Consider the following 17,059-nt stretch of genomic DNA (forward strand, 5'->3'; position numbering starts at 1 on the left):
GACTGATGACTAATCAATACCCATCATTAATGTTTTTATGGTTATGTTTTGTTTAATGATAATACTTTTCTGAAATGCTTGACCGTCAAATTTTAATCCCGTTAAAATAAAATTAACTGTGGTTCGCCTGGTCCTTCATGTTTTCTTTAAAGAATTGTACCCATTTAACGAATTCTGCCTGGGTAATCAAACATATGAGCACAACTGTGTGTTTTCTAATTTACTAAATAAAAGTAGGGCTGTGAATTTCAAATTAAGAGCAAGTAAATTAAAAAAAGTATTAGTGTTCAAATAAAGTGCTTAACTTCAGAATTATTCTTTAAAAACACTTAACAAAATACAGATAATATTTCATGTTTTGATCATATGGGTAGAAGCAAGATCATGCATTGTAAAAATGCATTATACATAGGTAAAAGGGTTTTCCAGAATTTTGAGGGCAACTTTGGGGGTGTGTATTATACATGGGTGCGCATTATGGACGAGAAATTGCAGTATTTCAACTTCTTATACAGCAAATGCCTTTTGATAGACACAGACAAACACACACACACATATACACACACACACACACACACACAAAAGTGTGTGCACGTAAAATGCCAATAAAAACCCATGCATTACCCTGCTGTGGAGCCCAGGCTTGAGCTAATACAGTTTGAGATGCCCTCACAATCATATCGTTTATGAAAAGAAAGTGTGCTATATAATTCTCTGCCCATCCCCTTCAGTGTTCTTTACAAAATTGGATATCACTGTTAAGCAAGCGCTTGTTAAGCAATTGTAATTGAGATGTGGTCCACAAATTGTAATGGTCCCCTACTTTAAAGCACACACAACCTTAATGGTTGGGTGTAAAGACAGGCCATGGCATCATAACACCTTCTATACTGTGTATTTATGTTCACAGGATATAGTCCTCCAGCAAATTGTCATATACAATCAAATCAAACATGACATCCATCCATTTTCTGTACCGCTTTATCATCACAAGGGTCGCGGGCATGCTGGAGCCTATTCCAGCTATCGTCAGGCGAGAGGCGAAGTACACCCTGAACTGGTCGCCAGCCAATTGCAGGGCACATATAAACAAACAACCATTCGCGCACACATTCACACCTAAGGGCAATTTAGAGTCTTCAATCAACCTACCATGCATGTTTTTGGGATGTGGGAAGAAACCGGAGTGCCCGGAGAAGACCCACGCATGCACGGGGAGAACATGCAAACTCCACACAAGTGGGGCCGGGATTTGAACCCCGGTCCTCAGAACTGTGAGGCAGATGTGCTAACCAGTCGTCCACCACGCCGTCAAGTTTGAACATAAGTGGCAAAATGTAAAAATTCTCAGGGCTCTATTTTCATAGACTTCAGAGCGCAAAAACAGCCATCCTGATTTTTGTGTAAGCGCATCGCTCGCTGCGCGTTTGCCAAACAGAGAGGGGTTGTCCTTGGAGATGCACCCGGCGGAAGTGATAATTTGCTGCCAGAGATTGGGTCTAAATTTACGCCTGCTCGGACCACATCTAAATATTGGCCAAAGTTTGACCACTGGTCAAAATGTGATTTTGGTGAATTTGATCCAACACAGTGGTGCAGCCCACCCACTGACAAAACAACCAATACCAGTCTAACCCGCCCCTGGCGCACAGTTGCACCGCCCGCCCTGCCAGATTTACACCAGTCATGAAAATAGGGTTTTACAAGGTCTACAGTTATTCATAACATTCTTTATTGTAACACAAGTCAAATATATGCTTCCAAATAAAAACTAAAAAATTGAAGAAAAAATTATGACGCATGTGATGGTGGAGTATACTTTAAAATGTGAAACAGAGAAAGAGAAAGGAAAAAAATGTTGTGTCTTGTATTGTGTCTTGCTTGACACACTAAAGTCTCGCATCATGGAGGTTCCAACTCTGACATTTTTTTTTTTTAATTTAATCCTGAATTGTTCAATCTCAAAGGTGTTAGTTAGAGGTTCCACCGAATGGCTATCTTTCCCCCAGTAAAAATTGTATTAAAATGAATGTTGTCTGTCCAACACAATGGATTATTCCCCAAACTTAAATCCAAATCCTTTCTTTTTAACCTATTGTCTCCTCCACTATTACATCAACTTTCTTTCCGGGTTATGCAAACATAGAAATCCCTTTCCGACATATCTTTTCTTTCTCGTTTAATAAAATCATGGCATGGTCACATACAGATGGAGAGCCTTTCAAAAAGCTCCTTTTTCCGGGTGTTTGTTTAAGGCCATTGACAAGAGTTGCTGCTCACGCTCCCTCAATTTGGGCTATGTCAGCTTTTGAGATTCTCTATGCTTGCCACATGCTCCTAGGTCACGACACAGCAGCCAGGGTGTGTGCTAAAGCATTACTGCGAGGCAGACTACTGTTTGCCAGGGTATGGTGTGGCTGAACTTAGGCATGTAACGTAAGAGCAGTGATACTGCATCACAGCAAAGAGAAACACTGGTGCCTAGTTCTCCTTCAATATACTGTATTTTATATACATATCCTGCACACACACACAAACACATGCGCACATCGCTTTGAGTACTGTAATTGTTCTCATGTACAGGGTGAGATGCTATGTGGTAATCTCGTATTTCAAATGCAAATGATTCACCTATCACGTGGACATTCACGTGTGTGAATCTCACTACACATAGAGTAAAACAGTCCAAGGTTGGATAAAGGCTGGAATGAAAGAATTGGGACATTTAAAGAATACTCTCATCAAAACAAGCCACTGCTAGTGTAGCGGTCAGTGTCCCAATACTCAGCCACTGCCGATCCCAAGCCCGGAAAAAAATATGGATGGCTTGTGTCAGGAAGGGCATACAGCGTAAAAACTTTGCCAAACAAAAATCATGTAAGTGACTCACTTTCGTGACCCCACAACAACTCTAGTCAAAACAAGAGTCATAAGATAACCATAACCTTTTATAAAAGCTACATGGACACACACACGCATAGCGACACTATTTCAGGAATCAATAAGTCCGCTAAAGAGGAGCACATGCTACGCCCCACTGCACTAATCACTTCAAAGACAAATGTTATTGTTTTATCTCATTCCCCGACTTTCACATTCTAATGTGGGTTAACAAGCACTCTACGGGCAGCACCAGAGAATCCCATCAAATGACAATATGATGCACAGTACATACACAGGAATAACAAAATGGCCATTAAGACCCCAGTTTTCTTTACACTCTTTACTATGTACTCATCTGCAGGGGGTTGTATAATTTTTCCACAAACATCAAAAGTATTTGCCACCAAATGGAAGCAAGAGAATGAAAAAAGCTGAACTTTAGAGCGATTTATGCCTACCATTTCCCTTTACTATCCATTGCGGATAGTTATGCCACATCTTGGGAGTATGAGGCTATACATTAAGAATGCAGCACTGAAGGCAAACGGATTCTTAAATTTGTCGAACACCCATGAACGTAAAAAAATTGCATCTTGAATCGCACAAATCCTATGCATGAAATACAAGCCTCAGTTGTACATGACTTAATAATGATCAAGATTTCAGTTCACTCACAAGGCCTCTGTGTGATGAGCGTCAAAGACTTAACCTAACTCTTCTGGGTTTTTTTTTTTGTGTGTGCAACAATTACTCCATTAAAAGCTCAAGCCTAAAGGTTATTACAAAATGAAGAACATTAAAAAAGAAGAATGTATACTGGAAGTTATGTGAAATATGCAGACTCACTTTCAGAGCAGTATGTCTGCATTTTCATTTGTTATCAAACTTAAGACACAATGTGTGTCCATCATGAGTCGTCCCTCCCTTACTGTACTTTGAGAACTGAGCAACTTCGATCCGTCAGTGGCTGTCTGGCAAAATTATAATTACTTGGCCCAATTCTATCTACCACTACAGCGTGCAGTTAGCCAGCTAGCTTGATGCCACAATTTACAGAACCACTCGGTGTTGTTATTAAGTGTTACGTAGTTTGTGTTATTCCGGCCACGTTGAAACATAAAGCATAGTGGGTATATAACCAGCAGAAGGCATGTGCTAAATGGTCTGTTATGTTGCTCGAGCAGGCCGAATAATGTGAACCACTGTGTTAATAAACGATTACCTTTCCCTGAAGTGTCTCTGTTAAGTGGACCCACGCACCAGCACTACACCAAGCGAGGCGGTGACATTTTGGACGAGCCCGCTGCCGGTCCGTGGCATCTGGAAGGCTGTTAGCCAGCGAGCAAGCTGGTGCCTCTCGTCGCGGCGACTCGGTGGGATATATTCCAGCCACTGGAGGCGTTAAGCGGATCTATTTTCGCAACTCAAATATATAGGGATGTTTAGGCATATACTAGCCATACAAATGTATTTGATTGACAGCAGAAAGTTCTTTGGGGTGTGTTTCAGGAGCATTCAACAGACACGGCCACCGCGTCTGAGCGCTGAGAGGAATTCTCGATTTTTCACAATTGTGAAGCCTAATTTTATATACTGGTACTTGGTGATTCATTGCACCTTCCCTTGCCTGTGGCTCTGTCAAACCTACCTACAGGATATACCAACTAACCATGAAAATTATTATGGATGTCGGTGTGTGGCGATTTATAAATATAAATGTATGCTCTCCTCGCTCTCCACCATCGGTCTTGTTTGCATGGCACATGACCCCAGCGGCTCAGTCAAGGATAAATCAATCGCTGACGGTGGCAAGATCGGATCTCCACTGACCTTGGGAGTGAACTGCAGCATAGGCAGAGGATGCAGGAGTGGGAGTTCTGTTGCAACAGTGTAGAGGAAGGCGGAGTGGACGAGGGAGGAGTAAGAGAGCAGTGAAACAAGCGGAAGCGAGGGAGGGAAGGAGATTGAGGGGGGATACCCTGACTGAGAGGCCACCCTGATGAGCAGCTCTGAGATAGGGGAAGTGGGGAGGGAGGGAGAGGCAGATGATGGAAGGAGCAGCGGATGGAGAAGGAAGGCATATGGCAGCAGCACAAATGTATTAAACTATAAATCAGAAGGGAGTGCTGGTGAACTGCCAGGTGGGGCTGCAGCCAGGTCCACCCTGCTGGAAGCTCACCGTTCACCAGTACTTAGTACCATTCTTCTTATCTGGAGATGTTCTTATTACCTCCTTTAATACAATTTGTATTTCCTGTTCGTTACTGCATGTTTTACATTTGATTTATGTTTTGGGGGATTAGGGATGGGCGTAAACATCGACTTATTGATCGTTAAGAAATTGTGTGAAATTTAGGGATAGGAAAAATAGGGGTAATGAGACTTCTACTCTTGGATGGATCCCGATGCTGATCTAAATGATTCAGAATTGATTAAAACATTTCAATAATTGATTCTTTAAAAAGTGGCGCTGTAGTGAAACTAGGCAACAGAACTATGCCATATTATATACCAGCATTCTATTTATGATACAAAAAGGTAATATCCCTAAACTTTACGAGTACATATGTGCATGTGCTCTCAAATGAATAAAGTGACAGTAAACACACAACATGTCTGAGCAGCAGCATGTCAGCATCAGCTAAGGATTTTAAATTATTAAATTATGCAATTATTTGCTATGCAGTGCTAACAAAACAAAGGGCCATCCATGATGGTTTAGAACTTCACTCGCCTGACTTCTGTGCAGTCAGCTTGGTTTCAGTTCCCACTCAATATGTTTTTTTTTTCTACACGGGTCTAAGGTGTACTATAGTTTGAAATTTGCCAGAAGTCAGTTAGGATAGATGCCAGCTCTCTTGGACCTTGATCAGGATAAGCGGTATCGAAAGCAGATGCATAACAACGGGGTGTATCATTTAAAAAAAAAAAAAAAAAAAAGGCATAACTTATGGGAACCATTGTGCCAACATAATCCATTTTAGTGAAAAATTCTCACTTATATCCTCCATACATTCTCTTCTGCTTGTCTGAGGTTGGGTTGCAGAGGCAGCAGCTGAAGCAGTGAAGCTCAGACTTCCCTCTTCTCAAGCCACTTTGTCCAGCTCTTCCGGGGGGATCCTGAGGCATTCCTGGGCCAGCCAGGAGACATAGTCTATCCAGCATGATCTGGGCCTCCTCAACAGGAGATGTCCAAGGCTCGTTCTCATTAGGGTAAATTTGTGCAAATACAAACTCTTGATATGATTGAGACATGTCCAATGTGGATCATATGCATGCAGCACAATGAATACACATTTAAGTCTGTGTAAAACACGATGTTTTGAAAAACCCAAAATGGCTAAACTAGAAACCATGATGACATTTATTTCAAGTTTGGTCAGTCAGTGGCTATGAGGAAGGTGACCACTTCACACGTCAGTAATGTCACATCATGGAGTAAGCACCTCAGCTCTCTGTGACGTGAACCTGGATGCACCGGACTGAAGAGTCCGGTCCCTTTTTTTACGGATATGATAGATGTGTGATTTGACTTGTTGTGATAAGACTATGTAGGTCACAACTCGTTTGAGATGAAAGAAGAGCAACAAGACATCAGCCATGGTAATACAGCCGAGCAGACCACGGCTAAAACTCAACTCCTTTAGGCTGGATTGTTCTTCTACAACACTGGCAAGAAAAGAGGAGTTAATTAAACATTTATTTCCCTCATAGTCGATCAAGGATCTCGTCAAATGTCCTTCCCCAATTGTGAGTGACGCTAACATCCAAAGATAGAACCCTTTCCAAGACAAAATAAGAACAAGCGAGCAAGAAAAAGAATCTACCAAGCTATAATTATTTGACACGTTCCAGTTTTGGACACATTTAGGTCATTCAACAAAGAATATGGATGTTCAAAGCCATAGTTCCATTATGCACTCATTGAGGGATTCTAAAATATCATAACCACAAAATTTAAAAAAAGACATTCTGTCCTGAAATAGCAAAGTACAGCATAACAGCAGTAAAACTGCAAACATTTCTACGCGGTGCAAGCACAATCATGAAACTACAAACTGGTATTCATAGTAGCTAGTGTCCTAGCATGGTCCTCAATTTTAAGGGCACTGGTACATACTACAACAACAGTACAACTCAAACCTAAGCACCTTTCCATACACCTCGACTAGGCCAGAACCAATCCTTCCACCAGCACCGAAAACGTGATTATCTTCTTGTCAGATAGAAGTACAATGAGACATGTCCTATTTAGTGGCTCAGAATTCTTTATTTACATGTAATTAAAGGCCTTACTAGTAAATCAGCTGGGGTCCCAACTGTTACATAATCTCCAAGTGCATATCTAGTCATATCTGCTGTCCTCTTGGTGGCTTATTGGTGGCTAGATGAGCAATGAATGAAGGTTATTTGGTTGCTCCCAGTAAAAAAAATGTGAAGGCTGGCCAAACAGATCACAGCGATCAGCCTTGATCCCTGACACTCACACACACTCACTGATATAGACATCCAAAGTCCAACAAGGTACCTGTCCCATGAAACCATCACAACCAAGGCCAGCTATCAATCAAGTGCCATCTCCACTCAAGGATGAGAGGAGGTTGAAGTGGGGGCGTGGAGAAGGGGATAAGGTGAGGGTTTGAGGGTGGGTGGGAGTTAGACGGGGTAGGGGTGTGGGAATTAGACGAGCATGCTCAAGGAATGTGAGAGGAGTGGCGTACCTTAGTCTGGAGATAATTGGGGTAGTAGTAGGTGTACTGAGGGTACATTGGCTGCTGCTCCAATCGCTTGCCCATGTAGCTGGAATCCTTAGCACTGAGGCAGGGAATGGTGACACAGGGGGAGGGAGCTGCTCAGTCGCAAACAGTGATAGTGGAGGAGTGGATAGCTTGTAGGAATCCTTTCTTCCTTGTCCACACTGCTGTCACTAGTGGGTCCACAAGAGGGAAGCCAATGTCTGTGTGCTGCACAACAGCTGGGAAACGGATGGCAAATGTCTTAATGTGCTCCGTATAAGGCAGACTGTCCCTCAGTCTCTCGTTCCTGGATGGATGGAAATACTCCCTCAAGTTCTTGATCCAGGAGTGGCACGCTCTTCCACCGCGAGTATTGGATAAGGTGTGATCAGGGAGAGGTAAATGATGGAGAGGAAAGAGAAGTTGCGAAGAGAAGCAAGCGGTCCTGTGAAGGTTTGGTGAATGGGAGAGGAACAGGAGGAAAAAGAGAGGAGGGAAAGGAATGGCAAAGGAAAACAGGGAAAGGAGGTATGGGTTCCCTTCTCTATTCGAGCTATTTCACTTTTGCCTTGGCTTTAATGGTCCTCTCTCTCATGCACACACTGATTCTGATGCTCTCTCTCTCTCTCTCTCTCTCTCTCGTGCACACACGCTCTCTCTCCTCTCTGTAGTCTGATCCAACGGTGTCTTGTATGACAGAGGGGAGATATCCTCAGCACCGATCACCGACAGATGCACTTTGTGCACAGAACAGACCACACGAAGATGCAAGCACAGACACGGACTGTCCTCTGACTTGCAATACAAGAAAAGCACAAAGGAATTGTTCCAGTTTCCTAAGGATGCAGAAATGAGTATTAAAAATCCACTAATTGGTTAGTCCAGTCCACTCGGTTTCATGTACAAGTGGATAAAAGTAGTGACTGTGCCCCTTGCGGCTAGAAGAGAAAGAGCCCCTCGTCTGCGTTCCTCCCTCTTCCTGCTCTGGAAATATATGTTCCTTATTTCCTCCTTTCTGCTCTCTCAATTGTCTAAGCAGCCTGCCTCGTTCTCTTCGCCTCTGTCACACAGTTGCTCTCTCATTCCCTCGCATACGCTTTCTCGATCACTCACCTCTCTCTCTCTCTCTCTCTCTCTCTCTCTCTCTCTTTCTTCCCTTCTCTTCCACACTGACAGGGCGGTAAAAGGGGGCTCGTCCGAGGCTTGCAAGCACAGTGCCGCCTCTTTTTTCAGCCCAGCTGGTAGGAGGGTCTTAAAGCAGCCAAGCAGACGCAGACCATTGGGCTGCAGCGTTTCCACAACCTGGGAGTATGCATGGGAGAGGAGGAGAGGGTTTGGAAAGTGAGAGGCAGATGGCAACAGAGCGAGCAGTCGATTCCCCCTACTGGATGCAAGTGAACCTACCGCCTGGAACACAACATATCTTTAGATAGATTTGAATAAAAGTAATATTTTACAATAAGTTCAATTGCCTACGCTTTTCCTCGTGCTTGGCTCATCTCCCAACTACAAAGTTGCAGGTTTTGCAGGCTAAATCCTCTCGAAATTGGCAACAAAACATGTCATCATGTGTAATGCACAAAATACAACTTTTTGTATTTTTTTTTTAGAATACTTTTAGAATAATCCCATCAAAATTCAAGGATCATTTCTACAGAACAAATCAATACCAGTACAGGAATCTCAGTAATCAAAACGACAACAGGGGAAAGGCCATCCTTTACAGACATATAGACGAAAATACAACTTACTGTTGGGCCACTTTTATTTGTACGGGAGAGATGAGGCGGGTATTGATTCTGGTTTACCAGATTAACAGCATCAGGCTCAACTGGATACAAACTCATTTGGAGAAAAGCAGACAGAGCAGAACAAAGGGTAACAAAGACAAAATGAAAAGAAAATATGATCTATTTAGAGTCTGACCTTAAAACGCCACCTCATTACGTTTAAGACTTTGACTCATTAAGTACAAAATGCTGTCTTTCTCTAATAAAGTCACTTTACAAGTCAATCGGATGCGGTATATGCGTAACCTACATCCGAATTCGGCAAAACAGGTGAAAGCACTTTCACAAGACAGCTTTGGTGAATGGCAAAGGGGACTGTGACAAAGCACTTTAAATGTCTACAATTTCTTTTTTAAACACAAGATATCACCAAAGAGCCACCAAAGATGACAATATCTGATTGTTAGGCTTCGTTCGTGTTATTATCCATCCATCCATGGATTATCTGAGCCGTTTCTCCCCACAAGGGTCGCGGGAGCGCTGGAGCCTATCCCAGCTATCATCAGGCAGGAGGCGGGGTACACCCTGATCTGGTTGCCAGCCAGTCGCAGGGCACATAGAAACAAACAACCATTCGCACTCACATTCACACCTACGGGCAATTTAGAGTCTTTAATCCACCTACCATGCATGTTTTTGGGATGTGGGAGGAAAACCGGAGTGCCCGGAGAAAACCCACGCAGGCACGGGGAGAACATCCAAACTCCACACAGGCGGGACCAGGGATTGAACCCCGGTCCTCAGAACTGTGAGGCAGACGCTATAACCAGTCCGCCACCGTGCCATAAAGATTTTTTGTTTCTTTTAGCAAGTTTGGGTTCAAATCATTATGTCACCAAGCCGTTGTTTCGCTAGTTATTGCAGCATACACCGGAAGACTGCTAACCTGTTGTCCGGGTTTGGTCAAGTGATATTCTGCATACAGCCGATTGAATAATAAAAAAAATAATAATCAATAAATAAAAAGATATGGACAACAATTGAGAAGGTAGTTATGCCCCATCAAGTTTAATAATATATAGAATACAATTCCATGACATTCCTGGTGATATGCTCCATTCAAGACGAAGAAGTATCCTGCTCGGATATTACGATAGGTTTACATCATATTCCCAGAACCTGTGGGAAGGGAATGTATTTTTCCGCAATCTCACAGTCCTTTCAAGTTTTGATAGGTCTCCCACATTTAGTGCACGTCCCGTATACCATAATTGTGTGGGGGTTGCCCGGTTGACTTCGTATTCATCGATTAGTGTTTCGGCTGGGGGTTGGATGCAGCGTTATTGAGGTGGTTGTTTGGGACTGTTACATCACGTCGGGTGTTTTGCGTGTGCGGGTTTTGGCTTGGCTTCCTGTTTAGAGCTTGTGGCCTTTTGTTTTAAGGGTTACGTGCAGGGGCTCGGCATTTTGGCATGGGGGTGATTTATTATTTATTTATTTTTGATGGATGGGGCCGTGTGCTGTGGAGTGCTGGTTCCTTTCACGATTTTCAACAGTGGGGCGCGGGGTTGGCGTTTGCGGTGCGGTGGGGCAGCGTTTGTGTGGGTTTTGTCCCAGTTCATTGTGGTGTGGGGTTGCTGCGGTAGGGTTTTGGCTCAGAGTTGAGCTTTCTTTTTTCCCCTCTGTCGTCGGTGATTGTGTTGGTTTGGGGACTGGAGTGGGCAATGGGGACCGTCGGTGCGTCCGGCCGTTTGCCTTGTTGGCTGTCTCAGTGTTGGCATGGACATATTTTGTGGTTTTGCTCGCCAGGTTGACTGAGAGTTGGCTTCGCTGGAGCTCGGTGCGGTGTGGGCTGGGGCTCAGGTGATGCACGTCGTGGGGGCCTCCTTTGCATGCTATGGTCTTGTTCCGGGTGTTGCGCTGGGGTGGCCGGTGATTGATTTTGGCGGGGTTAGGGCGCGCTTTTGTTCGCCGCTTCCGCCGTTGAGCACAGGCGCGTCTTCATGCGTGCTCTTCTTTGTTGGTTTTCGCAGCTTCTTCTTCGGGGTGGGCGGGCTGTGGACGTCGGGGCTGTGGTGGGGGCCAGGTATTTTTGGGTTTGGGCGGTTGTCACGATTCTCGATGCACAACCCTACTCACGACGGGTGCTTAACTTGGGCTCGCTTCGGCGGGCTATGACCGGTTCGCCCCTGCGTTGGGCCCTGTTGGGGGCTGGGGCCACCATGCTCTCCGCGGGTGATGGGGGCAGTGGCAGCAGTGGGGCTCGCTGGGTGGGGGTGGGGGGCGGAGGTCCGGTGCCTGTGCCCCTCCCCTTGGGACTGGTCAGGGCACTTCAGTTTGCCTTGGGACCTCCAAGGGTGGTTGGTGGCGTCCCCCTGATTGGGTCCCCTGCGGGACGGGCTTGTTGACTCGGCCTCGCCCTTGTGTGTGGGGTGAGGTTGGGGGGGCTCACCCTTCCTCGATGTGCCGGCTCAGCAACTCTGTACGCCAGTTGACTAACATGCATGTGATATGGTGTTCATTCACTAATAAGTTTGATAGAAACACTATAGACTTAAATTACTTGTGCTGGAATCACCAATAACAACACAGGTTATACTAACATATCAACTCACAGCTTCTTACAGGTGTTTAGAACCTAAAAAAGATTCCCACCGCACAACTTAACAGTAGCACTGTCTTGCTCATTTCCCCCACATCCTGTCCTGGCCTCTTCTGTCCTCTCTTATCTGGTGCTCTTGATTAGTTATTGCATGTCCTCACGGGGTGTGTCCCCCCCGTCCCCCAATCTACAAATAATTGTTGTAAATGTTGTTGTTACTTGTGTTGAAATATCTAGACTGTCTCACTATTGCTCTGGTCTGGTTCTCACCCCTAGTCCCCTTGTTCACTCTGTCCCTCTTGTCTGTTCCCTAAAACCCTTTTCTGTCCAGCTGAATTTTCAATGAACATCAGAATAATTTAAAAATAAAAAAAAATAAGCAGGGGGAGTATTTCAAACTCCCCTGTTCCAGCACAAAGGTATACAGATTCAGTATTGTGCAAGGCCATGCAGCTGAACAGGACAGGTTTAAAAAAAATTATAATAAAATTAAAACAAAAATGGAAATTCAGGGATGTCTCATTATACAGATACTGGACAGTTACATCATGAATATTTATAAGTTGAAACATTAAGAATTCAGGGCAGGGATTTGAGACTTGACTCTTGAAATAGAAGAACTTGACCTGTGGCCCAAAAACACAAAACTAGAAACTATCTGGAGGACTGGCTGTCTTGAATGGTCCATCCTTACCCATAAGGTTATGTTTTACAGTATGGAGAGGAATTTTTTGCTGAATAACTTGAGAGTAGTGATACAAACCAACCACAGTGAATAGATGTCCTCTTCGCTTTCAGAGCAAATAAGAAAAACTATTTTTGTTGTGGTGCTCATCAAAACACTTTGTCTGAAAATCGGTCAACAGCTTGGTAGTGTAGTTAGTTCTGAGTTATAAAGTCACCATGAAATATTTGTCGTAGGATCAATTAAACACAATAAATCTAACAAAAACAGACAACATATGGCACTGTATTAATTCATGATTTAACTGTTGTAAACTATATTAAAAAAAATAATAACTTCCATCGCTGTCAAACTGCAACCAAACCAAAATAGCCCTACATGGACTATGTTGGCAGTAAGGAAAAAAAAGCAACAGTTATGCAAAAATAAACAACAACCAAAAAACATACCAAAGATAATATAAAAGAACAAAGGGATATGTATTATTTCAGCCTAACTTAGTGTGTCAAACCACTTTGTTTGATATTATTCAGTATTCAGGGATGCATTACAGGACACGTAATGCTCAGACATCCTTTATTATCATACACTCAGCATACAACAGCAGGTATTGTGTTAATATCCTGAATCTCCATTGTTTCATTTGACTGGCTGCAAGGTTGTGTCTCGGGTGTTTCCCAGAAATTAACAGATGTATGAAGTTTGAAGGAAGGGTGGTCTAGCAACAAGGAAAGGGTGGAGGGAGAGGGTGCAGCCAGAATATAAGGTGGACGGAGCTACAGTACGTAGTTTTGGGAAACAGCAGGACTTGGAATTCCTTGAGGAGGGGGTATTTGATTTCCAGCCAAACCCCCATGAGATTGATTTACTATACATGCTTGAGTCAGACCTACAGACATAACATGACCAAAAAGCTTCAATATTTGCTCTTTGCCCATGACTGTAGGAGAGGTGAATATGGCTGTTGGAATGATAAAGGTATTCTGATGAAAGACGATCTAGTTCGCCTCTCCTCCTCCATCAAGGTAAACGAGGACATGCTACTCGAACATTGACCTTTTTCGTCTTTATTAAGCAGATTAGACTGAGCTTGGGTTTTGAATTAAAGGAGATCTAGTATACATAATGATTACAGCACATTAGTAAATGTTAATAGTCATTCCAATGAGGAACAAACTGACGAACAGGCATTTATTGCATGTGACTCATACAACAGATAGTAGAGACAGTGAAACCTTAGTATTACAACAAAATGTAGTAGATGCTTATGTTATTGCAATATAATCTTATATATATATATATATATATATATATATATATATATACTGTATATATATATATATATATATATACATACACACACTCTCTCTCACACACAGAATCATGAACTGAGGCAGACTCGGTGGAACAAATAAGGCAAGTAGTGAAACTCATTTACTGAACACACGAAGGCAACATTGTTGCTAACTTACCATTACAGAAGAAACTAACAAGTAATAACGAATGACATTTTACTGACTATCAATTAACTAGAGAAAATAAGGCATTGCTTTAATGTGTGGTCAAACTGAACTTAAAAAAATGGCTTTACATAAGTGATGGTATCCAAAAGCTAATATTTTAATAACATCTTACTTTTTAAGGCATTCAAGGCAATCAAGCATTATTTGCAATTCTCAATGAGACTTGTGTACCTGTCGTGTATTTTGGCCCACTCCATTAGCAAACTGCTCTAGCTGTCTCAGCTGTGAAGGGATTCTTGTCCAGACTGCATGTTTCAGCTCCTTTTACAGAAGTCCTTTCAGATTTAAAAATCAAGGTTCATAGAAGGTCACTTCAAAATACAATAGTATTTTAATTTTAATATCTATGTGTGAATGATAGCTATGATCTATAATTTATTGCAGTTCTTACCCATTTATCCTGAGAGTAAATTGGGACGCTTATTGTTCAAACAAAAGACATAGCCTGCCACTAGTAGACAGTGTTGAGTTATTTGAAAATTTTCCTGTCTTAGACTTACCGTAATTTCTCATGTATAATGCACATTTTTCAATAGTGCGACTTATACATAGGTATAGGGGAAAATTGAGGAAAAACATTCACATTTTATAAATGTATGACGCCATCCAGAGGTTATGAAAAAGCTGTTCACTTTCATTCCAATATGCCACCGTCCCCCAGAGGTTATGAAAACGGTGTAGCCTACACTTTCATTCTAATATGACAGGGGTACATATGACTGCATATATGTACAATTGTGCTCATAAGTTTACATACCCAGGTAGAATTTGTGAAATATTTTTTTATTTTTATTTTTATTTTTTTTTAAATACAACTGATGACTAATCAACAACCATCATTAATTTCTTTATGGTTATATTTTGTTTAATGATAATGCTTTTCTGAAATGCTTGACAGTTTAATTTGAATCCCATTAAAATAAAATGAAATATGATTTGCCTGGTCTGTCATGTTTTCTTTAAAGAATTGTACAGATCTTACAAATTCTGCCTGGGTAATCAAACATATGAGTACAACTGTTTGCTTTCTCATTTACTAAATAAAAGTAGGACTGTGAATTTCAAAATAAGAGTAAGTAAATAAAAACAAAGTATCAAGTGTTCAAATAAAGTGCTTAACTTCAGAATAATTATTTGAAAAACTAACAAAATACAGATTGTCAAGGTTGACAACCTTGAAACAAAACATGAATGAAACTTACGTAATTACAGTATTAAAATATGTTCCTCAACATATTAAATAACTGAGATTTTGCATAGGCATTCATGTACCAGTTACATTAAAATGTAAAATGAGTGTATTAACATGTAAAATGAGCGACAATAGTTTATAGTTCACAATGCTCATTTGTCTTCAAAGGGCTGTTTCATTCTCCATTCCCATATTGTAATTACAAATTTGATTATGTAATTGATGTCTGAAACCAAGACAATTAGCAATTTACAGTATATTAAGTCAATTGATTTGGAATAATGTAAAGACATTTTTCATTGCATGCACACACATACGTGTCTTGAAGCAATGGAGCAAAAATTGTGTGCACTACTTGGCAGCAACCAACACAGGCACTGTTGATTCAGACTCATCTAGGATTTGCAGTAGAAAATAGAGGGATGGATAGTTTATTGTCAGTAAAAAAAAAATATATATCAGCTATGGGTTGTTGAGCTGCATCCACGCAGACCTTCTTTATGGCAACTGGCCCTGTGACATTATTTTGCTCGGACAACACTGGAATCGAAAATTAATAGTTAATTTCCCCAGAGTGAAGGAAATTTGTCACATGGCCATCTGTAATAGAGACCTATCATTTTGTCTATAACCACTCAAAGAAAAAATATGTGAACTTATGTGAGTTCTTCTTAATCATAGCACAAAAGAGTGATCATCACATTGATTCATTCACAAATCACTATTTCTGTAAGAGTATAATTTGTGATATAGTTGAGATATAGGTGGGGAGCATAACCTTTTTTTTCCTTCTTTGTCATTTTTGATGAGCTCTTCGCTTGCCTTGGCTCTTCATCCACCACTTCACAATAAAAAAAAACTGATTGTGGACCGCCAGCCCTGCATGGAGACACTTTATAAACACCAGGCAGATTTCCAGTGAGTCATTAAGGTCTATCACAACACAGAGGAGAGCCATGCAGGGCCTAATGGGGGAGGAAATATGAAACCAGACATGCATGGCTACAAATGACTTAGAGTGCCCATCACTACCCAATGAGGGGCGAGCAACAGACCCGGAAAGAGTAAACTGCTAACACTCTGACTCAATGAAGGTTGCTGTGTCACCCCAGTGACTAATTCCCTAATTAACATGCTCCAAAGTTGAGTTTCTGCTGGGAAAAGAGATGCTTATGTAACTGGGAAAATGCAGAAATGCATGTGTGCATATGTCTTTTTTGTTTGTTTGTTTGTTTGTTTTTATGTGAAACTACACTAGAAGCCATTGTGTGTGTCTCTCAAAGCTTACTGGAGGATTTAAGTATACTTTTTTTTTATTTTTTTTTTCTAAATGGAGAACACTGATACTTGGGATGTACATTTCAGTAAGAATCAAACCAGAATTTGTGTGGGGCGTTTTTGCCAATTCCTGCACAACACAATCTGCTGACATCCATACAGAAGAGAATGGCAATATAAAGCAAAGATACTGATGTGTTCATAGTGATGATATTGTTGACGTTACAAAACTATTGTTTTGGAAAGTAATACTGGAAACTCGTGAAGATCTTCTGATCCTCATCCTATGCACGCATACGTAAATATTACGACTTATTCTTGAACAATGACACATTTTCTTCAATAATTTGGGGATTGATTTCACTTTCCTTTCAGTGTGGCCTAAATACTCTCTTAGGTAAGCAATCTATTGTTTTTAATACACAGTAAA

General features: G+C 41.7%; 1 protein-coding gene and 1 long non-coding RNA gene across 5 annotated transcripts in view; one reads left to right on the plus strand and one right to left on the minus strand.

The window, feature by feature from the left end:
- rbms3 (RNA binding motif, single stranded interacting protein) overlaps window positions 1-17,059 on the minus strand; it is a 398,433-nt gene that overhangs the window by 305,558 nt on the left and 75,816 nt on the right. For 3 of the 4 annotated variants that reach the window (XM_061760184.1, XM_061760183.1, XM_061760186.1), the window contains exon 1: window positions 7,605-8,781. The exons of the other annotated variant lie outside the window; for it this stretch is intronic. In XM_061760184.1, the coding sequence (XP_061616168.1) occupies window positions 7,605-7,679 (75 nt within the window). In that variant the 5' untranslated portion in view covers window positions 7,680-8,781. Of the gene's footprint in view, window positions 1-7,604; window positions 8,782-17,059 lie in introns of those variants that run through there. 4 annotated transcript variants of the gene reach the window in all.
- Window positions 8,009-9,027, plus strand: LOC133471048 (uncharacterized). The gene is made up of 3 exons (XR_009786113.1): window positions 8,009-8,147; window positions 8,291-8,473; window positions 8,796-9,027. It is a non-coding gene; the product is annotated as an uncharacterized LOC133471048 (long non-coding RNA).

This window comes from Phyllopteryx taeniolatus, chromosome 21, assembly GCF_024500385.1.
Source record: "Phyllopteryx taeniolatus isolate TA_2022b chromosome 21, UOR_Ptae_1.2, whole genome shotgun sequence".
In the NCBI taxonomy this organism is placed as follows: Eukaryota; Metazoa; Chordata; class Actinopteri; order Syngnathiformes; family Syngnathidae; genus Phyllopteryx; species Phyllopteryx taeniolatus.